This window comes from Sycon ciliatum, chromosome 1 (assembly GCF_964019385.1).
Source record: "Sycon ciliatum chromosome 1, ocSycCili1.1, whole genome shotgun sequence".
NCBI lineage: Eukaryota > Metazoa > Porifera > Calcarea > Leucosolenida > Sycettidae > Sycon > Sycon ciliatum.
The window spans coordinates 37,665,230-37,691,834 of NC_088643.1; the positions used below are offsets into that span (position 1 = coordinate 37,665,230).

The 26,605-nt window shown below is 47.5% G+C and overlaps 1 protein-coding gene across 1 annotated transcript; it reads right to left on the minus strand.

Annotated features, from left to right (window-relative positions):
• Positions 1–1,116: 1,116 nt before the first annotated feature.
• On the minus strand, positions 1,117–24,974 carry LOC135824406 (stromal interaction molecule homolog). The gene is made up of 11 exons (XM_065337143.1): positions 24,639–24,974; positions 18,617–18,729; positions 16,586–16,703; positions 16,249–16,360; positions 15,759–15,868; positions 14,755–14,920; positions 6,080–6,185; positions 5,488–5,553; positions 4,148–4,321; positions 3,132–3,238; positions 1,117–2,470 (listed from the first exon to the last, which is right to left on the minus strand). Exons 1-11 carry the CDS (start codon positions 24,829–24,831, stop codon positions 1,756–1,758), a joined length of 1,980 nt encoding a protein of 659 aa, XP_065193215.1. The 5' UTR covers positions 24,832–24,974; the 3' UTR covers positions 1,117–1,755.
• Between the last annotated feature and the right edge of the window lie 1,631 nt (positions 24,975–26,605).

The window sequence follows — 26,605 nt, forward strand, 5'->3', positions numbered from 1 at the left end:
TTTTAGATACGTGCCAAAGAAGTTTCCGGAGAATACGCGCTCGAGCATTCGCTAGTTCTTGGACTTCCTTCCCTCAGCTTTCGCACCGGGGCGAAATAATTTCTGAATCGCCCGGCAGGTACTAATGACTTGTGAGGAAGAGAACAAGAAAATCGGATGTGGATTGCGGCTGGCCTCTGGCCTCGGATACAGCGCTATGGAGCGGAACGGTGCGTGGAGTTGCTCAGGTACAGTAGGCTACCTACATCATGTCATGTACTTGGAAGTACATGACATGACTTTACTCAATCTGCGGACAGAACACAATCATCTACAATCAGTCATGTATTCAAAAGTCATTTTGTTTCGTTGACAGCATGTTTCAAGCCCAAGGTGGACGACGCACTGCGTTTGAAAACAGTGCTCCTTTCTACAACCTCCACCGTTGGCAGAGCCCCGGTCTTGCGACCATTTGAACCGTATGGGGGGCCCGGGCTAGCCCCGGTTCTGACCCTCACTATAATACCGGTATTACTTGTAGGGAGTCTTCTATTCTTGTTTTTGTAGTCTTCGGGGTGTTGAGTCGAATGGTCTTGGTCCGAGAAAGCTGAGACGCTCCGTTCCTCCTTTATTCCCAATCGAACTCGCGCACTTCCACCAAAACTGGGTGACTGCGCCCTACTAAGTACTAGATCATAGTCGATGGGGATTTGTATGCAAAATGTCACTAAAAGCTGTTGACGTGTGTCGCCAGCGCTCTGTGCCGCGACTTAGTCGAAGCATCTCAACTGATGATAGGACAAAACACTATGAACACCTATTTCGGGTACCATGTTTGCAATGCTAGCTGCAGCACAGCATAGAAGTGCACGGCATACCATAGTTGTCCTAAGAACTAATGGGCCATGGGATGACACCATGGCACATAGTCATTGCATGAAAACTGAGCAGTGAGAGAGCCAGTCCACAACTGGCACAAGTACACGTCGGCATGATAGACATGAGTACAGTCATGCAGTACTGAACAATAGTCATGAACCTACGGCGGAGGCAGGGAACATGAAAACGTGCTCTGCTCATCACGGTTGCCTTGGCAACACACAACACATCGGTCACCATGGTCACCGGGACTCTATACACATTTGCACAAGCTTGCCTTTAACTGGGAATAAATAGAAAAGTTTGTGTCAGTGAGATACAGTATTCACATTGATTCATGCTATAAAACAATCCAGTTCAGTCTCGACAGAAAATGAGAAAGTTTACAAGGGCACATACCGCTACATGTATGTGTTGAAGTGATCAGGACGAGTAAGCCGGCATACTGGATAAGCATTGCCGTCTTTTCTCTTGAGAATAATTGTCATAGACAAACTGAAGAAGATTTGTGAGAAATGGCATAGTAATGGCGCGATAATCTTCATCAAGAGGGTATGGAAGAGATTTAGTCAGGTAGCAATTGTCATTCCATACTCTAATGCAGAAAGTTTCCACATCATGATAGTCTTCATTCTCTGCTAAGCATAACGTTTACGCAGAGTTCAGTATCAGTCTAGGCCTCACTGCTCAGAGCTCCAAATTTACATCCTTCGAAGTATAACAGTATTTAAAAAAATTAACAAAATCAACAGATCGCGCTGGAAACTACTACAATACAACCATACATAAGCTATACGATGTGCGATGTAAGAAGCTACGAAAGGCACACCTTATTGGCCAGCAGCATATGGTCCATTATATAGAGCTATTTTTCTTGCAATGAAATCCAAGGCAGCCTCAAACTTCGCTCTCCGGAGCACTTGCATCTTCTATGATGTGGTTACTACCACCAGCCGTGGCAGGGAGCTTGACTGGAGTGCTCTTGCCGCTTCCAGGGTCACTCTTTTGCCGACTTGATTTCGTCAACGGCGCCGTGAAGCTGGCTGAGGTAGCAGATGAAGACTTGGTGACGTGCCTGCGGACCGTCACCTCGTCACTTCTACGACGCCGGCCGGCCTCATCGCCTCCGCTTTGATCCTTTCTGCGTCGCTGAGGAGACGGTGACTGGTCTGATTCATCCACCTCAGGCATTCGTTGGAGGGAATGGGCTGATGCTGATGTTGGCAATGGCATGGGGATTGCTGCAAGTGAGGTAGTGTGGCTACTCGGACTTAGACTCCGTGTATGGGAAGATGCAGTATGAAATGTGGCTGTGCTTGGTTGCTTTGTCAGTCGATGAGGATCTTGGGATGAAATGGAGCGTTGCACACACCCCGGAGTTACTTCCCACTCTGTTGGTGTTGCAGATCCACTAAAGGTGGACGCCTTTGGGCCTTTCCGACTCAATCGGTGTTCTCCCGCCGCTCTACTTACAACAGGTACAGCTGGCTTTGCCTGAGAGAGTTTCCTTAACGCCTGCGGCTCGGTCACCTTGAAGTGGCAGATTTTCTCAATCTGAGTCCAGCGTGATCGTCGCTCTTGCCGGTCAGCAACCACAGCCGATAACTTTGACCTGCATCAGAGCAACATGCCGTGCAGAACATCATCACACGTAAACCATCAATTGAGTTCTGCAAGATTCCCCCAGCATTCCTAATAGACACAGTGCAACAGGTCCCTTTCACTCCTTGGCGTTTCACCAATTGTAAATTGTAAAGCTTTGCATACTTGTCTTGGTGGTGCAATTGCAGCTGCTCTAATTACACATTTGTGACATTTTATAATGAAACCAGCTCAAGATGGCCGAGGCATTACAACTTTTTGGACAATTTGGATTGCATTTTCGAGTTAATCGACAAGATGGAGATATCTGGGTTCCGTCACAGGCATTCACCGGCCGGCACCCACATGCCCACACACCTTGAACCTTGAACGCGCCCATTGCCGATGGCAATGAAAGCGAAGGGACTATCTGCTAGATTTGCAGTACGGAGCATGGTGCTTGAGATCCCCGGGACGACACCATACCACAGACATGCACACACACACACACACACACACACACACACACACACGCACTGACGCACATACACCCCCCCCCCCCCACACACACACATACTCATACGCACACACATACACACACACACACACACACACACACACACACACACACACACACACACACACACACACACACACAAGCACATGCAAATATCGATCACACAATTGCTCACCTTGCATCGTTTATGCACTGGTCAAGTTCCACCAAGCTGCGACCACCACTCACTCTCATGCTGCCAGGTAGGATGGAGTTCTTGACCTTCTTCACAAACTTGGTATACTATCAATCAGCAACATTGGATACAAGCATGCACGCACATGTGAGCACACAAACACAAACACATACACACACGCACGCACACACCACCACCACCGACACATAAATACACACACACACACACACACACACACACACGTGCACACCACACACCAATACACACACACCATGTACCATACACACACACACACACACACACACACACACACACACACACACACACACACACACACACACACACACACACACACACACACATGATATAATTGATCCTTGCCCCAAGAATACCAGTCAAGTGTAACTGCACGTGAAGTGCAGAAAACGAAGTTAAATGTTTGACCAAGGAAATTGGCCTGTTTCACTTGACTGCGCTTTTATTTAAAATCTCTCAATGTTTCTGGCCATTTTCACACCAAATGTAGAGTGGACTTGTTTGGCTTTCACCAGCCCTTGGCCGTGAGACAATCGGTGCATGTACGGCGACATGGCAAAGCCGGAAGTGCAGTGCACATACTTGCATTCCGTGACAATGATGTCTACTGGAGGCCACAGAAATCAGGGTAAAATCTTGAAGATTGAAGGGCTTTCTCTTTTTTGGCATGTTATCCCTGAGTTGTGTGGGTATCTTCTCAACACAACATCTCATTGTTTTCATCATGGTTTTCATCATGGTTTTCTTGAAGTAAGGCTCAATTATATCAAGTGATGACCGTAGCACATATTTCCCAGGTCGAAGTGCTCACAACCAGTGTAAAAACTGTAAATACCAAAAAGCCCAGGTACACTATACATGTAATGGCACTGTTCAGTACCCAGCCGACTAAGGTCACTATACATGTAATGGCACTGTTTAACCTTTATCATCCTGACCCCTCAAGGACTAAGGTCCGCTGTCACCATAATTATACTTACAGCCTCCTCGCTTTCCTGCAAGCGTTTCTCGGCTGAGACCTTTGATGCATCAAAGTATCCTGTCTCACGTTCGTACGTCTGGCAGAGTAGCTTGAGAAGGTCCATGGGAATAGTCGGCCCACTACCTGGCTGGCTTTCCAGTTGCCGTTTCAGGAACACGATGTGCTGCTTGAGCTGCATGCCGAGAAAGCGGCCAAAACAACAAGAAGCCAGAGACAGGAGGTGGACATATGAATTTAAAATCAGGTACAAACAAGCCAGTCACAATATGCTTTCTTCTGCTGTATTTCCGAAAGCATTGAACAATGCGAGTGGAGCCTTTACGTTTGGCTTTTGGTGTTCCGAAATTAGTAAGCCTATAATGGTGTTGTCCTCAGCCGAGTCTTGACCAGTTGATTCAGTAATCAGTTTGGACAGAACGACTGATGATTCTTAGACCTCTCCTCGCCTAGACCATTCTTATTTTCATGTATTACAGTCTATGTACAGTTGAGTCACCGTGTATACTATACATTGGTATGCTGTGCTTGGTGACATTCTAGCCTGGTCGTTCTTCGGCGCCCGACGGCACTGCACAAATTCAGTACAGTACACAGTACTACACACAATACCGTGGCCACGTGACAGCCAAGTATTTGTTGAACACTGAGCAATGGGCATCAAGCGTGCACCACACGCTTACTATGGACGACCAACATGGCACCGGGAAGCTTCAAAAGGTTCGCTTGAAAAACGAACACAACAATCGAGGACTGTTTTGCAAAGGAAAAATACAGCTATTGGAGCTGAAAAAAGAGGAAAAATGTGCTCCGGATTACACTCCAGTACACACAAATCAGGCAGGCACCGTGGGTTGGTCAAAGACCATGATTAAGACACAAGAGGTACCTGGTTCAAGTCCCACCTGGGAGAGATTTTCCAGCCGTGCTGCTACCCACAGTCAACTGGGAACTTGTGGCCACAGGCACAAGGGGTACATGGATGCGGCTAATGGGGTCGTTCTCGGCACTTGTTTCAGAGGTTGTGATACTTATCTTCTCACCCCCACCGTTAGGCACTGCATCTTCCGCTAGGGTTTACTGGGTATTAGTGGCTGTCGGGAGTTCCCTTCAGGAACGGACACGACAATTTACTTGTTCTACATACTCTCCCAGCAGCAGGTTCTGTTTTAAATACTCTCCCAGCAGGTTCTGTGGATGTAGCGTATACAGTAGATGTTCTAGTGTGCGTGACACGTGCAACATTCACCGTCTAAACTGTTCCAGGGACATCAGCCACTTAAAACGCTAGCTGGACTTGCTTGCTTGCCGCACGAGCAGATGGAGTTATGCTTCACTTACCCCAGCTATCTGGCTCTCAAAATTTTCCGTGTGCAGGCTGATGTCATCCTGAGATGAATCGGCATCCTGTTCACAGCGCAGACAGATTCATATAACAATGGTCTCAGCAACTTTGCAAAAAAGGCGATGTATGGGCAAGCACGTTTCAATTTGCCTCGATCAAGTCTATACTAGTACTTTGAACTACAAAAAATAGTTACAATACTTTTAAGCAAGAGTACATAACCACACAGGAGTGTGCAACTCCTGCATACCCTGCTGTCCTGACAGAATTTAAAGCTGGCGCCATTGTTAATTTGTTATAATGCAATGCTCCTTGCACCAGTGATTTACGACATTTGTACGGGTGTTAACGCATCACACATGTTTGCTTGAATTAGTTTGTACAGGATCAAATAGGGCTTTGTCCACCACAGATTCAGGATACATCTGAATCAGAACAGTGCTCGTTGCATCATCAAAATGGCGTCAAGTTGAAATTCTGTCGGGACAGCGCCCATGCACAGTGGAGTTGCACACCATTGGCGAGGGTGGGTGGGTTACGTACTCTTGCTACAAGTCCAAGCCAGCGCATCATGTGTAAGTGACTTACTAAGCTTGAAGCAATGGACGGTGCGGTGGATTCGGCCGAATTGGTCGTCGTCATGGAAACTTCATCCAGCACTGCAGATGGCTCTTCACGCTGATTATTTGACAGCCTGGTATCACACATTCCAAGCACATACATGTACGGTGTGATGTGGTATAATATGCAATCAGTCGTGGACACTTGTACCACCTCCGGCAAGCACTGAAAACTTGGTCTGTTTTTTGTTTGTTTCGTTTTTGTTTTGTTCATGGTGGCAACTCATGGCATTCTAAAAGGTACGACCTGGCTCGATGTATCCGGGTGCAGGAAGCCAAGCAGCAAGCTGCTGAGTGCACATGGCAATTCTCACACTGTGTGCTGAGGCAGGCCAGTCTTTCCTTTACCAGCATGACGGTGCCCCCCCCCGCCCCCATACTGCAATGGAGAATCGTTGTGCTTTCGTGTGTCAAAGCAGAACCAAGGGGTGCTCTCTCCCTGCGTGGTTACTCAATCAGCACAAAGTCCATACGCCAATGTCAACAATGGCGTTTGCAATACCCACTAGAGCGTTGTGGCTCTGGTGGCTGAGGAAAATCGCCGGCTGAGGTCACATATTGCTGCCGGCAATCATTTTTGTTTTTTAGTTTGGACTGTTGGCAAGAATGCCCAGCAGAAAAGATGGAGTCCTACGTGTGGTCCGTGTGGAGGTGTTTGCACAACTCTTTATCACGGCATTCTGGAGTGGCGGCGGAAATGACTACCCTCGACATCGTGGCTAGTGCACAGCACACAGGAGCGACATCAAGAGTTGCACAGCGATCACAGCAGAGGTGCTTGCTGCAGCTGAATTCGCTCTAGCCGCACTTTTGACCGACGACAGCGACAATTCCTCTCCACAAGGAGCTGCAATCTTTGAATGAGAGGAGAGTAAGTCAGACTAACTGATGTCTCTAATGCCCTGGTTGGGCAATACAAAGTTGAATTTGGTTAGTCAATCATTTAATATTGTTTATTGTGAAGGGTAAGGGGCCGTCCGTAAATATCGATGTTTTTTTAGAGACGATATTGGTGCTTCTCTCCCTTGACCCCCCCCCCTCCCCCCAGAAGACGCACATGTACATCTAGATCATGGAATCAATATTTTTGGATGCTCATTTTTTCCTTTTTTTGTGAATAATATGAACCCAAGATGGCAAGTTTGCAGTATTTATATGTGTTAGATATTGTACCTCAACGGAGGGAGTGTTAGATATTTGCATGCGTCTTCACACACGTCTCTGATTGGACAGCTGCACTTTCGATGCATTTCTAGTATTCATTGCTACTGTGTGTTACCGTCGGACAACATTACGATTTATTGTTATATGTACGTTCTATGTCAAGTCAACCCTGTTATGTTCCCATTCGTTTCAGTCTAGTTCTATACTTACTGCCATGACTTGTCCCGTTTATGGTTATACAGTCTTCTTCTTTTCCCGTCGTATTGCTTTCGTTTACCGGAGACTTCTACGGTATGTCTCTATTCGCCTCCACGATGTCCTTATCCTGACACTAGCATTTTCTGCGTCGCATACGGCTGGTGGGAATATCTACCCCAGCCGTCATGATGTAGACGCTTCCTCATCATAACTACTTGGAGGACAGTCACGAGTTTGAGTATCTCTGATACTAATGATAATGATTCTTACTGAAGTATGAGGAGAATTGTTTCCGAGTGGAAAGACACTGAGTGTCTGTGTGTAATAACTAAAATGAGCTCAACGAAGAGCCAAAACGTCCTTTAGGATTCTACTACTACTAGTACGGGCAGAACCAGAGTAGGATCTCTAAAATTGGTCCTTCGAGCCGGATTCAATGGATGCGAGGTCGAGAAAGGCTGACCAGAGTGTCGCCTTCGCCAGAGCAAGAATCGCGGTTCTGAACGAAATCGAAACTGGATCACCTGTAAGTGCTGTCAAACTGTCACTCGTGGAGCTGGACCTAAAAGTACATTGCTTGCTTAGTACATTGCGGGAGGATCCAGAGTTGTTCGAGGAGTATGTAGCAACACAAGAAATGTATGCAAACACAGTGGCTATGGTTAGTGAGTACATGTACGGAATTTGTTCAAACTACAACAGTTCACGTGCCAGCTCTATAAGCGGTGTACAGTACACCCGGAATGCCGATAAGGTGAAAGCATACTTAGCGAGTCTAGATAAGGACACGGATCACGCACCAGGAGCTGCAGGCCTTGTCCTGAGCGGCCATATGCAGCAAACAGACAGCACGAGTCGTGCACAGGCAGACGCACAGGTTCCCGAAACGGGCGAGAGTGTGCCGTTATGCGAACCCGCTGGTCATCAGACAACTTTACAAGGCTATGGTCATCATCAAAAGGCAGATACGAAGGATCGGCAAGAGTATCCAAACGACGTAGAAGGTGCAACTGCAAATAGTGATACAACGTGGGCGAACGCTTTCGTGCCAGACATTGCTACGCCAGTGATTGTTCCTGAAAGCACCGAGTATATGATTGAGAATGCACAGCAGTTCAACACTGGGACAGCACCATTGGCCCACACCAACAACTCCATGGACACATTGTGGCGACCTGGCAAACAGACCCCAGAGACTGCATCGCAACCTGTGTCTAGGATGCAATCACAGCGCACACGCATGCAGTACACACACACACAGCCTTTGTATGTGTCGCAGTCTTTGTCGCAGCCCTTGCCTTCATGTATGTCACAACCGTTGTCTGCGTATCAGTACTTGTCGCTGCCTGTGTCGCAGCAGTCGCTGCCCGTGTCGCTGCAGTCGTTGCCGCCGTTGTCTGCGTCTCAGTCTTTGCCGTTGCCTGTGTCGCAGCAGTCGTTGCCTGTGTCGCAGCAGTCGCTGCCCGTGTTGCAGGAGTCGCTGCCTGTGTCGCAGCAGACGCTGCCCGTGTTGCAGCAGTCGCTGCCTGTATCGCAGCAGTCGCTGCCCGTGTCGCAGAAGTCGTTGCTGCCGTTGTATGCAGATCAGTCTTTGCCGTTGCCTGTGTCGCAGCAGTCGCTGCCCGTGTTGCAGCAGTCGCTGCCCGTGTTGCAGCAGTCGCTGCCTGTATCGCAGCAGTCGCTGCCCGTGTCGCAGCAGTCGTTGCCGCCATTGCCGGCAGATCAGTCTTTGCCGTTGCTTGTGTCGCAGCAGTCGCTGCCCGTGTCGCAGCAGACGCTGCCCGTGTTGCAGCAGTCGCTGCCTGTATCGCAGCAGTCGCTGCCCGTGTCGCAGCAGTCGTTGCCGCCGTTGTATCCAGATCAGTCCTTGCCGTTGCTTGTGTCGCAGCAGCCGCTGCCCGTGTCGCAGCAGGCGCTGCCCGTGTTGCAGCAGTCGCTGCCTGTATCGCAGCAGTCGCTGCCCGTATCGCAGCAGTCGCTGCCCGTGTCGCAGCAGACGCTGCCCGTGTTGCAGCAGTCGCTGCCTGTATCGCAGCAGTCGCTGCCCGTGTCGCAGCAGACGCTGCCCGTGTTGCAGCAGTCGCTGCCTGTATCGCAGCAGTCGCTGCCCGTGTCGCAGCAGTCGCTGCCCGTGTCGCAGCAGTCGTTGCCGCCGTTGTATGCAGATCAGTCCTTGTCGTTGCCTGTGTCGCAGCAGTCGCTGCCCGTGTCGCAGCAGGCGCTGCCCGTGTTGCAGCAGTCGCTGCCTGTATCGCAGCAGTCGCTGCCCGTGTCGCAGCAGTTGTTGCCGCCATTGTCGGCAGATCAGTCTTTGCCGTTGCCGGTGTCGCAGCAGTCGCTGCCCGTGTCCCAGCAGTCGTTGCCGCCATTGTCGGCAGATCAGTCTTTGCCGTTGCCTGTGTCGCAGCACTCGTTGCCGCCGTTGTACGCGTCCCAGTCGGTCTATGTGCCGAAGTCGTCGCAGCCTTTGTCTACGTTGCAGCTGTCGTCTATGCCGCAGCCGTTATCACGCATGCTACCGCCGCAGCGGTTTTCCACGCCGCTACCGAGGCCCAGGCCACAGCCGTTGTCTGGGCTACAACAACAGCAGCAGCAGCGGCAACAACTACAGCAACAGCAACAGCAGCAACAGCAGCAGCGGCAACAACAACAACAACAACAACAGCAGCAGCAGCAGCAGCGTCAACAGCAACAATACCAGCAGCAGCAACCCGCGCAGACCAGTTGGTCTGGAATGACAGCCAGCTCAACATCGTCAACAGCAGCACCAACAGACGTGTACCGACACCTGAAGAAAGTGAAGATACCTACGTTTAGTGGTGATAAAACAGCATACAGAACATGGAAAGCAGCATTCTCGGTTTGCGTTGAGCAGCAAGATTTATCGCCAGAGCTGAAATTATTGCAACTACGTCAGTGTTTGACGAGCTCAGCATTGAAAGCGATAGAATCTTATGGATACTCAGCAGCAGCGTACACCGCAGCAATCAGGCGTCTAGAACAGAAGTTTGGTGGCGATAGAAGACAGACAGCAGTGCATACAGAGGCGCTGGCGCGGCTACCAGTGATACGAATGGAACGAGCTGCCCAGGATCTGGAGAAGTTCGCTGATCTTCTCCAAGTAGCTGTCATTCACCTAGAAGACGCCGGACGCAGCCAGGAACTTCAGGCTGGTGCATTCTATCAGCAGCTCCTGAAGAAACTGCCACAGTCTCTCTTGACGCAGTACTACCGCCAGATGACAGAAAGAGGTGAAGCGGAGACGGTATGCACTCTGCTGGCCTGGGCATTAAGAGAAGCGGACTACAGAACAACAGCACAGGAGACACTCATAGGCATCACCACACAGCCTGAGGGGACCGGTACACGCAACAAACAGACCTACAGAGAACAGCCAACAGCAGCAGCATTAGCAGCCTTTACGTCCCCGGCAAGTGCCAGTTGCGTGTTCTGTGGACAGAGTCATGAGACGGCCAGGTGCTCTGTCGTTACAAACACAGAGAAGCGGAAGGACATAGTTAAGAGCAACGGAAGGTGCTTTCTGTGTCTGAAACCGAACCACATAATCCGTCACTGTCAGTCGAAGTTGAAATGCGCCAAGTGCCAACGTCGACACCACACTACCCTGTGTGACTCAACATCTGACAGGCCATCACCTGTGACACCACCCACGTCGCGCTATGAAAAGAAGCCGGCCGCTAACAACCAGTCTAGGGCAGCATCAGCTCCAAGCAAGAAGGAACCTACCAATCCATCCGCCAGCAGCGTTACCCTGTCGTCTGTCAGTGCTCTGACGTCATCTAGCAAAGACAACAATATGGTTTTGCTGCAGACCGCTAAAGCTATAGTTGCACCAGGCTTACCAGTCCGAGACAACGGGATCCCTGTGAGGTTGTTGTTCGACGGAGGGAGCCAGCGCTCATTCGTGACACGTGATGTGCAAAGGCGGCTGGACCTAAAGACAGACAGGCAGGAAGGCTTGAATGTCAATGCCTTCGGTGATTGCTCTGTTGGGGACAGCGGTTTAAGAGACGTGGTGAATCTGACCGTACAGAGTACGGAGGGAGACCCCCTGCAGCTGGAGTGTATTGTGATTGAATCAATTTGTGCACCAGTCCAGAACCAGCACCCTGCACAAGCAGTCCAGTGCTGCGGTGCGCTACAAGGCCTCACACTGGCAGACGACTGCGACGGCACAGCCACAATCGATCTATTGATTGGAGCCGACCAGTACTGGCAATTTATGATGGGCAAGGTGATCACGACGGCCTCTGGTCCGACAGCCATCCGTACGCGTCTTGGCTGGGTCTTGTCCGGTCCTGCATCAGGCCCAACAACTAGTACGACAGGTACATGCCTCGCTACTGAGGTGCACAGCTTAACGACGACAGCGCAGGTCCTTGATCAGCAGCTTCAACAATCCTGGGAGCTGGAGTCTCTTGGGATACATCCAATAACGGAGAATCAAGTCCGCCATGCAACGCTACCCGACAACTTCCGAATCAGCAATATCGAGGAAGACAAGAACCCGGAATTTGGTGATGTGAGAGATATACACTATGTGCCACATCAAGCCGTTGGTGGAGAAGATAGGACCACGACAAGAGTGCGTGTTGTGTACGATGCGTCATTCCGCTCAGGCAAGGGCCCGTCGATCAACGTCTGCCTCAACGCGGGACCCCATCTACTGGAGAAGCCCCATCTGCTTGAGAAGCCCCCCTGGTGGGGCGGGTTCTTTGAGAGAATGGTGAGATGCGTTAAGCGTTGTCTCAAGAAGATCCTACACCTCTGATTGCAATATCATAAGTATTCGTTGTTGAGCTACAATACATGCATTCGTTCAGCCTTATGTACCTCAACGGAGGGAGTGTTAGATATTGTACCTCAACGGAGGGAGTGTTAGATATTTGCATGCGTCTTCACACACGTCTCTGATTGGACAGCTGCACTTTCGATGCATTTCTAGTATTCATTGCTACTGTGTGTTACCGTCGGACAACATTACGATTTATTGTTATATGTACGTTCTATGTCAAGTCAACCCTGTTATGTTCCCATTCGTTTCAGTCTAGTTCTATACTTACTGCCATGACTTGTCCCGTTTATGGTTATACAGTCTTCTTCTTTTCCCGTCGTATTGCTTTCGTTTACCGGAGACTTCTACGGTATGTCTCTATTCGCCTCCACGATGTCCTTATCCTGACACTAGCATTTTCTGCGTCGCATACGGCTGGTGGGAATATCTACCCCAGCCGTCATGATGTAGACGCTTCCTCATCATAACTACTTGGAGGACAGTCACGAGTTTGAGTATCTCTGATACTAATGATAATGATTCTTACTGAAGTATGAGGAGAATTGTTTCCGAGTGGAAAGACACTGAGTGTCTGTGTGTAATAACTAAAATGAGCTCAACGAAGAGCCAAAACGTCCTTTAGGATTCTACTACTACTAGTACGGGCAGAACCAGAGTAGGATCTCTAAAAATATGGTCTAATTGAGAAGGAGAGCATTATGACTGGAAACTCTTGTGGAGTTCGCCCGTGTTTGTTCGCACTGCCTCTACGTCTTGAAAAAGGTCTCCTGCAGGCATCGTTCGGCCGATTTCCACAATCAATAGCTCATTCTTTTGCTCTTGAAATTCGCCATGGGCGTACAGCTTCCAATTTTTGATTTTGTTCTTGTGTCGTGAGTTTTTGCTCCGCGCACGGAAGCTGGTTTCACATTTCTTGTATAGCCATTTAGACGTCCGCGTGCAGGAAACTTCAGATATTTACATCGATATTTTTCTGATGCTCGAAAAGACGCACATGGCTCAAACCCCCTCCCCCCCCAGACGCACCAATATCGTCTCTAAAAAAACATCGATATTTACGGACGGCCCCTAAGTTAGTTCAAGTGTCATTGAAGAAAGAAAAACACACCAAGTTTTCTTGTCGGAGGAAGTAGATGTATGCATGGCTTGCCGCTGTTGCCGGGTTGCTCGATGAACTAAAATACCAAATGACCGACATTCAACATTGCATGGCTAGATCACACTGCCCCAGATCCCACAGAAAGGCCACTGGAGATGGAGCTAGGAAAGGCTATGGGACCGGCCACTGAGATGGAGCTAGGAAAGGCAATGGGACCTACAAAGGATTCTCAACTGGATTGCAGCTGATCAAACTGCCAACTCCCGGCTTTCGTGTATATCTCAGATAGGCATGTGCGCAGCCATTACGACGCTGGCTTCGCTTCACAGACCCGACCAGCCCATATTTCCATACCACCTCCCACCACCTATTCCCACGTCCAGCATCCGATGCTGTGTGTTTCTGCAATACGTGAACAGGCTAAGAATGCCTCGTCGAAGAATTGATAAAACCATGTGCTCTCAGTGCAGCTGCATGTACAATGGTGGCAAAAAGAAATGCAATCTGCTAGAGTGTGCAGCACTTGCACTAGACACACTGAGAGGCTATACACTGAGCTATACAGTGAACATGGCTGAACGACTCTGCTATGTTCATGATGTCACAACTCATTTCAACCATCATGATATATCCATAGCTATACACACACACACACACACACACACACACACACACACACACACACACACACACACACACACACACACACACACACACACACACACACACACACACACACACGTGATCTTGACAAGAAGCTCACTTTCACTGCTCTCACTACAAGAAATTGACGTTTTTGAATGTCGATACCGACCCCTAACACAGAAGCAAGAAACAAAATGACTGAAAGAGTCCTGTTCACAGTTTTCCCGACCATAATCGACCAGCACATGTATAGATCATGTTCGGCTTAAATACAGCGGTGGCAGGTGCAGTGCGACCCTAGTTTCAGGCAGATAGTGTCTCAGACCTTGCTTATCCGGTCCTCTTTTATCCGGATCCCCTGCCATCTGGAAGAAAATCATTGGTTACCGATTTACAGCATACCTAAGTCATGCATACATACAGCATGTGTGTTCGATTATCCAGTTCCCTCGCCTATCCGGATATTTTGTGGAAAACGGATATGTGCGGTTAAACGAGGTCTGACTGTATGCGTGTTGGGACCTTTTCACACATCTTTCCCCCTTCTTCCAGCATTGAAAGAAGCATGCATGTATTGTAAGCAGGCCAAAAGCACAGAGCCGGGATCTGTCCTTCCACTACTGAGCTGTAGAGCTGCACCAGAATCAAATACAATATGTCACCACCCACAGAATCACCGTAAAATGTTACTGAGTTGCGTGTTTGCTATTTGGAAACTTACGCGTCCTTGATGGTCTGGGCCTCCTGCAGGTGAATTCGCGTTTCTTCCAGCATGCGCGCCATTTCATTGTTTCTCTTACGTGCGAGTAGCACATAGAACCCCAGCACAATGGCCATGATTGAGGTCAACGCCAAGCCAACATGGTACCAGAAATGTGACGGGAATACTACAAAAAACAGAGCAGGAGGCAGAAGGCACAAGCAACGCATTGAGGAGCTGAGAAACACTGTGAAAACTTGGGCAACACTGAAAACATCTTTTGCTTCTGGAATCCAATCTACTGACTGAAGATTTCCTAATTTCAGGCATGTACAACTGCCTGATCTCTAGCACCATGATTGTGAAGGGTCACAGCACCATTTTCTGACTGCGTGTGATTTAGTTCGAACTAACTTCCAGCAGTCAGTGCATGTTGTAGACATCACACATGTATATAAAATATCGTAGAATCCCGTGGACAAGCCCACCCGCGCATACACCCAGGGCAAGTTTGAACATCGCGAAGCTTCATTGTACAAGCCCATAGGCGGCCTAGGTCATACCATGTACGTGTTTTTGTACATTTCAACACAATCATCGGATGTTTTTGTTTGCACAGTGGTTTTCAGCAATGTACTTCTCACTTCCTCGGTACTTTTCATACACACATGTGTGTACTTTTCACGCACAATTTTGAACAATTTTGGTGTCGGCGTATAAGCTCATGCCCGCGTATAAGTCCATGTTCTTGTATAAGCCCACCGAAATGTCCTTATGAAACAGATAAGCCCATGGGCTTATCAGCGGGATTCTACAGTATACCTGGAATTAAATGGGATGTCCGGCCAACCGACTATTGAATTGACAGTTGCCAGCGTGTCACTTGCACTCTTCTCTAGCCACTACTACATGTACACTGGCATATTGTCCAATTTTTGGGGTGGAGATAGAAAAGTGCGTTTCGTGTTAACCCAATGAACATTTCAAACACCGAAGTTCCTAAGCTCAAAGTCCAATGTACGTACTTGGACCAAAGAGGACCACCTCCATCGCTTTCAGCTTCAGCCTGCTGCGTTCTTCACGATTGAAGACCCCCAACACTTCCTGCAAGAACTTCTCTTTGTTGAGAGCAATTCTGAGAAGGAACAACAAATCACAAACATGCATACTTCATTTTACATCCATGAAGGCATCACAATCGAAAACACTAATGACGTCAAGTTTTCACATCTGCCACTTCTAAGTCGCCCCCCCCCCCCCCATTTGCATGAAGCACTGATTGCATAAGTCTATTGCGTGTTGTACGGTGTGAATGGATGATAATTAGTGCTGAAATGGTTATAATTGTCAGCTGATCAGGAAACTGGAATATTACGGTTAATGATGGCTTGGATGAGGTCCTGCGGGTAGGATCCAAGAAATCGCTCTGCAAAAGTGCTTTCGGTTCAGAATTAACTTATCAGTCACATGTCATGACAACTTTTCCCTGTGGTCCCTGCAGAGCACGCCACTAACCTTGGCAGACATTTCCCTACAATTTTGTACTGCACAAAGGTGGCCGAGTAGGCTGGTAGCCGCACAGCCTCCTCCAGCCAGTAGACCACCTCTGCGGTGCTCCAATTATAAGCTGCAGGAAAGCACATGCATACACAGGCACATGTATTCCGTTACCATGTTCCTCTACAGGAGATGGCAAAAGAGGAATCTTGGCAATACTTGACAGGAGATGTGTAGAATTCATAGCTTGGTTTTCCCACTGCCAATGTGAAATTGAGCAAGGTGCAGAAAGGTCTTCAAAGGTAATGTGAGGTCAAATGTCACCAGTCCCTCTTTTACTGTTGCCATTGCTTACCTGGGTTTACATCTGTCCAGCGTGTTGTCATTTCAGCCAGGTCGATGTTGGAATCATTTGCGTGAAATTTCTTGTAGCGACCATTATGAGGAGTCCCGGAAAACTCGTGCAGGACGAACTAAGGACAAGAATCAAACAGACACCGCAACATCTCGGACAAAGCCCATCTTGGTGTACGCATTTCCTAGTTTGGGGAAATGGACAACCGTGAAACCTGTCTAAGGCGACCGCTCAAGGGACCTTACAAATGTGGTCCCGTGTACAGGTGGTCTCCTTCCTTATAAAGGGTCATTTCACTGGAAATGACATCCCTTGATCCTGGTTGTAGTGGTCCGGGCCTCTTGGACAGATGGTCGCCTTATCACAGTGGTCGCCTTGACAGATTTTTAACCCATTGACTGCTGAGCCCGAATATAATCGGGATTCAGAATGACGTCAGGGCGCTGAGCCCGAATATACTCGGGCTGGCAGGCCATCCTACTGTACTAATTTCCGTGTTCCAGCGTAGGTAGGGCTGAAAGGGTTAATGTTAGGGCTGAAAGGGTTAATGTACATTATTACGCATGGAATGTTATAATGGAATCATTTTTAATTTTCTGAATGTGGCACTGCGAGTCCCTCTATCCTCATGATCTAACTAAAGAAGCGACAAGTAAGGTTGAGAGCATCTGGCGATACAAGAGAGGGGAGGCATTCTGTCAGTCATCACTCTACAGCTGCAATCTGATACTACTTAAAGTGCATGCCCCACAGGCAGTAATTGAGTCATCACCGACCTGCCACAATCAGCAACTTGTGTCCATTTGAAAATCTTGATGAAATCATTTGCATAACTTCTATGCGAGCATATCTGTGGTGTGAGACGACAGGAGGACTCCAGCTCCGTTTTAGTCTTATTTTCTTTTCGGGTGGGGGGGGGGGGATCTCCCCATTATCCTTCACTCTCCTGTCGTCTCACACCACAGATATGCTCGCATAGAGGTTATGCAAATGATTTCATCAAGATTTTCAAATGGACACAAGTTTACGAGTGTGAAGGTCAGCAGTGTTTTAATGGTACTCATCGTGAGTCGCGAGTGCAAGTGCAGCGCTGCGCCGCGAGTCCGTGACTTCGCCGAAGAATCTCAACTATCATCAGTGCATTTCAAAAGTCCAGACCTCTGGTTTCAAAAAAACGTTAGGCCAGCATCTATACCACATAAAATCTGTGATCGCTTTGTGCATGACATTTCCGAAATTGGGCGTTTGTTATCCAATCGCTTAGAAATTTATATAAGAAAAAATGCGGGAGCTGCCTAAGCAATATTCCTAAGACATTTCTCAAAAATCTCCAACCAAATTTGAATTATTCGAAAAAGTCTAGTGGTCTCTACTTTTGAAACACACTATAATGAAGTGATGGCATAACCTGTATACCGTCACTAGCTTCTTCTAAAATCATTACCCCCTGGTGTATTGAGTATTTGAAGCCAGGACGGAGGAATGTTGGTTGGTCAAGGGACTCTTCAGTTCATACATGTATCTCCCATCACTACTGTGGCTTGACTGCACTAGATAGGCTGCACTGAACTCCTTCATTACAATAAGTACACCGTAACACACACACACACACACACACACACACACACACACACACACACACACACACACACACACACACACACACACACACACACACACACACACACACACACACACACACACACACACACACACACACACACACACACACACACACACACACACACACACACACACACACACACACACACACACACACACACACACACACACACACACACACACACACACACACACACACACACACACACACACACACACACACACACACACACACACACACACACACACACACACACACACACACACACACACACACACACACACACACACACACACACACACACACACACACACACACACACACACACACACACACACACACACACTAGCGTAGAGCATCTACCAAAGACTACACATCATAAAGTTTGCTGACCACCAAATACTCACCTCTGATGTCTCATTCAGCTCAACTTCTCCATCATGATCGTCGTCCAATTTCTCGTGGAGACTTTGCAGTGCAAGCTTGTTCAGACTTTCGTCGTCACAACTCCACTTGCTTGCTACAGAAACAGAAAAGGGAATAAGGCAGTTGTTTGGCTGCTCAGGGACGGGGGAATCAAATCTAGTTCTGCCCAAAAACGTGCCTTTGCGCTTAGAAGTATAAATTTTGTTTCTTGGTGAAGTCCTGGAGAACGGAATGCAGCCTGCCAGTTTGAGCAGATGGAATTGTGGAATACAGCGCTACATGGGAATAGGCAGAGTGTTGCCCCTTGGCGGCGGGCGGATGGCCACAGCCTGCCTTAACACCTGGGTGTAGACAGTGAGACATGTGGGCCCAAGCTGTGCTGTACGCATGTGTTATACTGGTTGCAAGGCAGTCCATTGAGCATACATTGTCACTCAAACCCGGCAATATCCGGATGAGAGAAAGTGCAGATTTCCTGCTCCTTTTTCTTACACAGCACAGCTGAGCACAGTGCAACTACACACTGCCAGTGGATGGCATACGACGCATGACTGACATATATCCTTGCATGGCACGGCTGCATGTGCCATTCTTCAATTTCTGAACTACAGTGGAGTGGCGGGAGTGCACTTGTCTTACTAGCACCACAACTATCCAATACCATGCCAACAGGGCCCTCGAGTTGTCCGTAGTTTAGACTTAAGAGTACTTGCTGGGCAGGGCTACACGACATGCTCATTGTCAGATGCACACATTCAATAGACATACTGATGCACATTCAATAGACAAATTGATGCACACATTCAATAGACATACTGATGCACACATTCAATAGACATACTGATGCACACATTCAATAGACATACTGATGCACATTCAATAGACATACTGATGCACACATTCAATAGACATACTGATGTACATGTATTGTGCTTTACAAGGCACACCATTTTTGCACTTTCTCTTGATGGCAATCAAGGCAAAATGTATACCCGAGGATCGATCTTTCCATGTAGTCACTTCAACCAGTGCAACACCATGTACCAGTCGTCTGACTGTTTTGCACATACACTAAAACCTGGTTTAAGCGACCACCCCACTAGAATTCGGTCGCTGGTCGCGCAAGGCACGTGGTCTCTATATCCGGTGCAGTTTCTGTGTAGAACGGTCCGTGCATGGAAAAACGGTCGCTAAAAGTAGGTATCCATACATCTTGACAACACTCTCCAAACGGTCTCTGGGCTACACCAATCACTAAAAGAAAAAGAGATACGAATCATTCGAATTTTCGGGCAAGGCACATCTTCAGGAAAAGTAGGTGGTCACAGTACAGGCCGAAAATTTGATGCAGCCAAGATGGGTTTTAGCCCTGGGAGGCCGAAATTTGAATGGGCAGAAATTTTTCAGACTGACAGTACATGTACAGTTGCGCTTGGTGAAATCCGACTAAATAATTATGCTATATCTAGCGCAAGTGTAGAGGGTGTGTGTAATGTTGTAGCGTTGTTCTCTTGTAATTTAGTGGAACCTGTATTGAGTGACTGAGTTTTATGTTTCGTTACATTGTCGACAGATCTCCTGTGTACCGGTTTTGTGGCACAGTGATTATAGCCATTTGTCATCTCCATTCTTGTGCAATCATGCATATGTAGGTTGGTTCTCTTCATGTTATTGTGACCTATTTCATAGATGTTAGTTGCCTTGTTGCTTTCTCTCCCCTCTCCTCTCACCCAAGCCATTCTGCATAAGCGAAGCTGTGGACGCAGCATACTGCTGCTACACTTCAACGCGGGAATGCGTATAATAATAATAATAATAATAATAATAATAATATTAACTGGTTTGAGGGAAAGAGACAAACGGGAAAAGTCTGAAGAAAAAATTGACTGTCACCACCAGGACTCGAACCAGGGACCCTCGCTTGTAGCCAGCGATGCTCTAACCACTGAGCTATGGTGTAGTCGTCATCCCAGCAGAGGCCGCTCAACATTTTCTTCAGACTTCGTAACTCACACTTCCTGTGAATCCACACAGGCGGGTGGGACGCAGCCCTCACTGTAACCCACACACTTCACGTACAAACTAGCACGCGGGGAGCCCCAAGTCATAAAATATTAACTGGTTTGAGGGAAAGAGACAAACGGGAAAAGTCTGAAGAAAAAATTGACTGTCACCACCAGGACTCGAACCAGGGACCCTCGCTTGTAGCCAGCGATGCTCTAACCACTGAGCTATGGTGTAGTCGTCATCCCAGCAGAGGCCGTTCAATATTTTCTTCAGACTTCGTAACCCACACTTCCTGTGAATCCACACAGGCGGGTGGGACGCAGCCCTCACTGTAACCCACACATTTCACGTACAAACTAGCACGCGGGGAGCCCCAAGCCAAAAAATATTACCTGGTTTGAGGGAAAGAGACAAACGGGAAAAGTCTGAAGAAAAAATTGACTGTCACCACCAGGACTCGAACCAGGGACCCTCGCTTGTAGCCAGCGATGCTCTAACCACTGAGCTATGGTGTAGTCGTCATCCCAGCAGAGGCCGTTCAACATTTTCTTCAGACTTCGTAACTCACACTTCCTGTGAATCCACACAGGCGGGTGGGACGCAGCCCTCACTGTAACCCACACACTTCACGTACAAACTAGCACGCGGGGAGCCCCAAGTCATAAAATATTAACTGGTTTGAGGGAAAGAGACAAACGGGAAAAGTCTGAAGAAAAAATTGACTGTCACCACCAGGACTCGAACCAGGGACCCTCGCTTGTAGCCAGCGATGCTCTAACCACTGAGCTATGGTGTAGTCATCATCCCAGCAGAGGCCGTTCAACATTTTCTTCAGACTTCGTAACCCACACTTCCTGTGAATCCACACAGGCGGGTGGGACGCAGCCCTCACTGTAACCCACACACTTCACGTACAAACTAGCACGCGGGGAGCCCCAAGTCATAAAATATTAACTGGTTTGAGGGAAAGAGACAAATGGGAAAAGTCTGAAGAAAAAATTGACTGTCACCACCAGGACTCAAACCAGGGACCCTCGCTTGTAGCCAGCGATGCTCTAACCACTGAGCTATGGTGTAGTCGTCATCCCAGCAGAGGCCGTTCAACATTTTCTTCAGACTTCGTAACTCACACTTCCTGTGAATCCACACAGGCGGGTGGGACGCAGCCCTCACTGTAACCCACACACTTCATGTACAAACTAGCACGCGGGGAGCCCCAAGTCATAAAATATTAACTGGTTTGAGGGAAAGAGACAAACGGGAAAAGTCTGAAGAAAAAATTGACTGTCACCACCAGGACTCGAACCAGGGACCCTCGCTTGTAGCCAGCGATGCTCTAACCACTGAGCTATGGTGTAGTCGTCATCCCAGCAGAGGCCGTTCAACATTTTCTTCAGACTTCGTAACTCACACTTCCTGTGAATCCACACAGGCGGGTGGGACGCAGCCCTCACTGTAACCCACACACTTCACGTACAAACTAGCACGCGGGGAGCCCCAAGTCATAAATAATAATAATAATAATAATTTGGAAAGGATTGGGAGAACTTCAAATTCAAAGGATCAATCGGGGAAGTGAACTGCCTGAAAAGAGAAAAAAACGCCAGACCCACCAGGACTCGAGCATTGTTCATGAGCATTGTTCATGAGAAGAAAAGCAGGGTCCCAGGTTCGAGTCCTGGTGGGTCTGGCGTTTTTTTCTCTTTTCAGGCAGTTCACTTCCCCGATTGATCCTTTGAATAATAATAATAATAATAATAATAATAATTTTAGAATTGCGATCAACAGAACGAGCTGAACTGACATTTCACAAAGGCTTTTATTGTTTTCAAAAAACGAGTGGATACGAAGGCAGTGAAGAACGTGGAAGAAAGAAAAAATGTGATATGGAAAAAAATGATGAACAAAAAATTTGTACTTCGAACTAGTTTTCGCACAACACTCCTCAGGAAGCTACGTTGTACTAATGAAAAACAATCCAGAAAGATACTAATAAAGAGAAATGGAGTGAGAAGAAACAACACCTATGAAAATGATAATCCTAGCACTAAGGTAATAACAGGAAAAACTGCGAAAGCAATTAACGAACTTGTAAGGACTACTAGTATACTGTGACACAAGATATGACACCATGGCCAACCAGAGCCAAACCGACAGAACAAGCTGCCACTAAAACAATTTCAAACGAATAATGCTGTCCTTCTGGACACACAGATCAGGCTTATGAATACGTTGACACACAGCTTCTAACACACTCAACTGCAACTTATAACCATGTGTGTCAACGTATTCATAAGCCTGATCTGTGTGTCCAGAAGGACAGCATTATTCGTTTGAAATTGTTTTAGTGGCAGCTTGTTCTGTCGGTTTGGCTCTGGTTGGCCATGGTGTCATATCTTGTGTCACAGTATACTAGTAGTCCTTACAAGTTTGTTAATTGCTTTCGCAGTTTTTCCTGTTATTACCTTAGTGCTAGGATTATCATTTTCATAGGTGTTGTTTCTTCTCACTCCATTTCTCTTTATTAGTATCTTTCTGGATTGTTTTTCATTAGTACAACGTAGCTTCCTGAGGAGTGTTGTGCGAAAACTAGTTCGAAGTACAAATTTTTTGTTCATCATTTTTTTCCATATCACATTTTTTCTTTCTTCCACGTTCTTCACTGCCTTCGTATCCACTCGTTTTTTGAAAACAATAAAAGCCTTTGTGAAATGTCGGTTCAGCTCGTTCTGTTGATCGCAATTCTAAAACTATTGTCGCCTCGACGCCTATTTAAATAATAATAATAATAATAATAATATCTAGCGCCCTCAACGTGAATGGCTCTGGACCCCTGAAAATCGTACGAGTGCGGCCGGACGTACACATGTACATGAACAGTAACAAATACCTTCACCGGGTGCACATGTGACATGTGCTGTGTTTCGTGATTGTTTTCTGGTAGTCTAGTAGTCCATAGTGCTTTTTCTCGTGACATTGTCGACTGGGCATCGGGCACCGTAAAGTCCACAGCAAACGCCCACCCCATTTTTGCAAGATCTGCTGGCCTGTACACACTGACCCTATGCACTTTCACCCCTACTTTACGAAAGTGCATCTCACATCGTAGCCCGAAGAGCGTAGTGGCTGAACCGGCTGTGTAGCAAGCACTCATACAGTAGCTGAGCCGCTCAGTTGCCAGAACCTGAGTCAGTACTGGCACTAATACTGCTTGTCATGGAACTACTAAATGGGATTTTCGGTCTTTGACCACTTTGTGATGGGTCTGATCTATTCACCTCCCATCGCTTTAGGAGCTACATCTGTGCCTTGATCCTAGAGGGTGGTGGCGTTCCTGCCTTGATCCTAGAAGGTGGTGGCGTTCCTGCCTTGATCCATACAGGGTGGTGGCGTTCCTGCCTTGATCCATACAGGGTGGTGGCGTTCCTGCGGATGCGCAAAACTCGGCCTCCGACCCAGTCTCACGCGAACCGGGATTAAAATTTTTTTTAGAACTACACAAAAGTCCTGATGGTGTGAATGAGGATTTTTTCTTTCTTTCGTATCTGGCTTGCTAGTGTTGAGTTTCGGAGAGAAGAGAGCAGCACGAGGTATGTGGCCTCTAATTTCCTAATACTTTGAAATTCTCCGTGAAGTCCAAATTGGAAATAACATAATGCTGCAATATCAATTCTATTCTACAAAATGATGTTATCGAGGTTTACCGCTAAGCAGCAAACGCAATAGCTAAGACGACAAAAGCTTAATTTTAATTTAATTTTAGAGCCAAGACCGTGCACGCGTGTTGGTTTTTGACCAGAGCCAGAGGCTTGCCTGTCGTGTTCCTCTTAGCTGTCACTACTTCCTGCAATACCGGTACCTGTATATTTTTTATTCTGTATTTTAATTATTGCTCCTAGCAGCTCGAAAAGAAATGAGACATCTGGCAGAAGATATTCTCTCCGCTAGTGCAGTGCTCAAGCTGAACATTGAATCAAGAGGTTGCGCTGTACTTACCGTCTTCGGCAGCGGCCTGTGCACGCGAGTACAGGATCGGTGTAGCAGCGACGAGCACTAGCAGTAGAATTTCCAAAGAACGCAAACGGACCAAGCGCTCCATTGAAGCTGCTTTCTGTCCGGTAGCACAAGAAGCGGCGCAGCCTTGGATTCCAGGCTTTCTTTCTCCGGTTTGTATTTTCTGCAATGCCATACCGCCGCCGCACCGCTACAAGTATACCACTACCAGTGCACTAAGCAGACGGGACAAAATCACCTTGTGCATGTCTGAAAAGTGTAATCAACACTACCCAACATAATCATTCGCTCGCACTAAAAACGTGCTGGTAGTGGTAAGGAGTCTGTGAGAGATCACTAGTCGACTGTATCTGCACTGCGTAGATCTCGTACACGGTAGATCATGCAGATACAGCCTACAGAGTACAGTACAGGTACCCGCGACCACGGGTCGGTGCACCCGGTGATTGGCAGTGCAAGTGGTGGACATGGTGCAGGCACGGCAGTGTTACTTTTGTATCGTTGTTTGTCTTGTACTTTGTAGACCTACGAGTTCCACTCATATCACCACTGCCCCGGCACTCACAGTCTCACACACTACAGCTGTACACTGGTACATGTACATGGACCATGGTACAGTCATGTACGTAATGCTACATGACTGTAGCTACGTCACCATGGGCATGGTCACTACGTGTAGATCTTCAAGACTTCATGCATAAGATGCATGCTGTCTTGACTCCCGCATATTATACAATGTACATACATGTATGCACGATATGATAATAATAATTATAATCCAAAACTGGTAAACCAGTATTACAAATAAACCTTGTTGTAGTTCACGCAATTGTTAGATTGACAGCATGAAACAAGGAGGAGGACACTGTGTTCGAAAACAGTGACCTTACTACAACCTTCCGCGGTTGGCAGAGCCCCGGTCCCTGCGGACCATTTGAACCATAATTATGGGTATCGCACCTGGTTCTGACCCTCGTTATGCTAGGGGGTTAGGAGACTACTCCTGTCCTGATGTCGTCTTGTTGTCTTCGCTCTTTTTTAACTTGTATAAAAAACTTACAAATAATCTACGTGGAGATAATAATTTTAATATAGCTATGAATGGGATGAAGGCCGCAGACATCACGCAACTACGTTACTTGTTTGACATGTATTTACTGTGTATTTTATAACAAAAATATTATTGAAAACCCATAATCGATTTTCTTGTTCCTATCATCAGTGGGAAAAATACGGAATTAAGGATACAACCAAAGAAACTGAAGTTAAGTACTGTAAATAGAAAGGTGTTAGAAATAACAACAAGATACAAGTGCAATAAAACCACTAGAGGAAACGCAAAAAAGGTAACAAGATTAAGTAACCAAAGGCGAGAAGGCGCTAAACGAAGTGTCAACCTACGAATACAACTTCAGTGCAACAACGTGCTCCTTCTGCTTACACAAAACAGGCTTATGAATACGTATACAAACTGCCTCAAGGACTTTCAACTGTTGGACATACATGTAACGCGCACGACACAGTACAGAAAAATGAGAGTCATCATACACACTAAGACAGTCAGGACGAGATAACAAGTGTAGATACACAGCTGACTTCTTACGATCAACACATTCATCCGCCTCATCTCGCTCCTTCCCACCCGACTCCTCCTCGTCCATCTCATCATCCTCTTCCTCGTTCCGCTCGTCATCCTCACGATCATCATCACTACCATCATCTGCCTCGTCCTCTGTCTCCTCACCAACCGTTTCGTCATCCAATTGCTCTTCCATCCTCTGATCACCTGTCTCATCCTCCGTTTCTGTACAGACCACTTGTCTCCCATTTGCTAGCTGCTCGTCCTGTGAGCGGAGTTGTTCCTCCAGATCCGCTTCACTCACTGACTCATGATCCTGCTCGACCTTCCTTCTGTTGGTATTGTCCACAACGCGCGGTCCTTGGCCGTT

Coding starts and splice junctions, on each gene's coding strand:
- LOC135824406 (XM_065337143.1), bottom strand. CDS start 24,831: ATGGCATTGCAGAAAATACAAACCGGAGAAAGAAAGCCTGGAATCCAA. Junction 16,704..18,616: donor AGCTGAATGAGACATCAGAG/GTGAGTATTTGG, acceptor TCTTGTCCTTAG/TTCGTCCTGCACGAGTTTTC. Junction 14,921..15,758: donor GGTGGTCCTCTTTGGTCCAA/GTACGTACATTG, acceptor TGTTTTTTGTAG/TATTCCCGTCACATTTCTGG.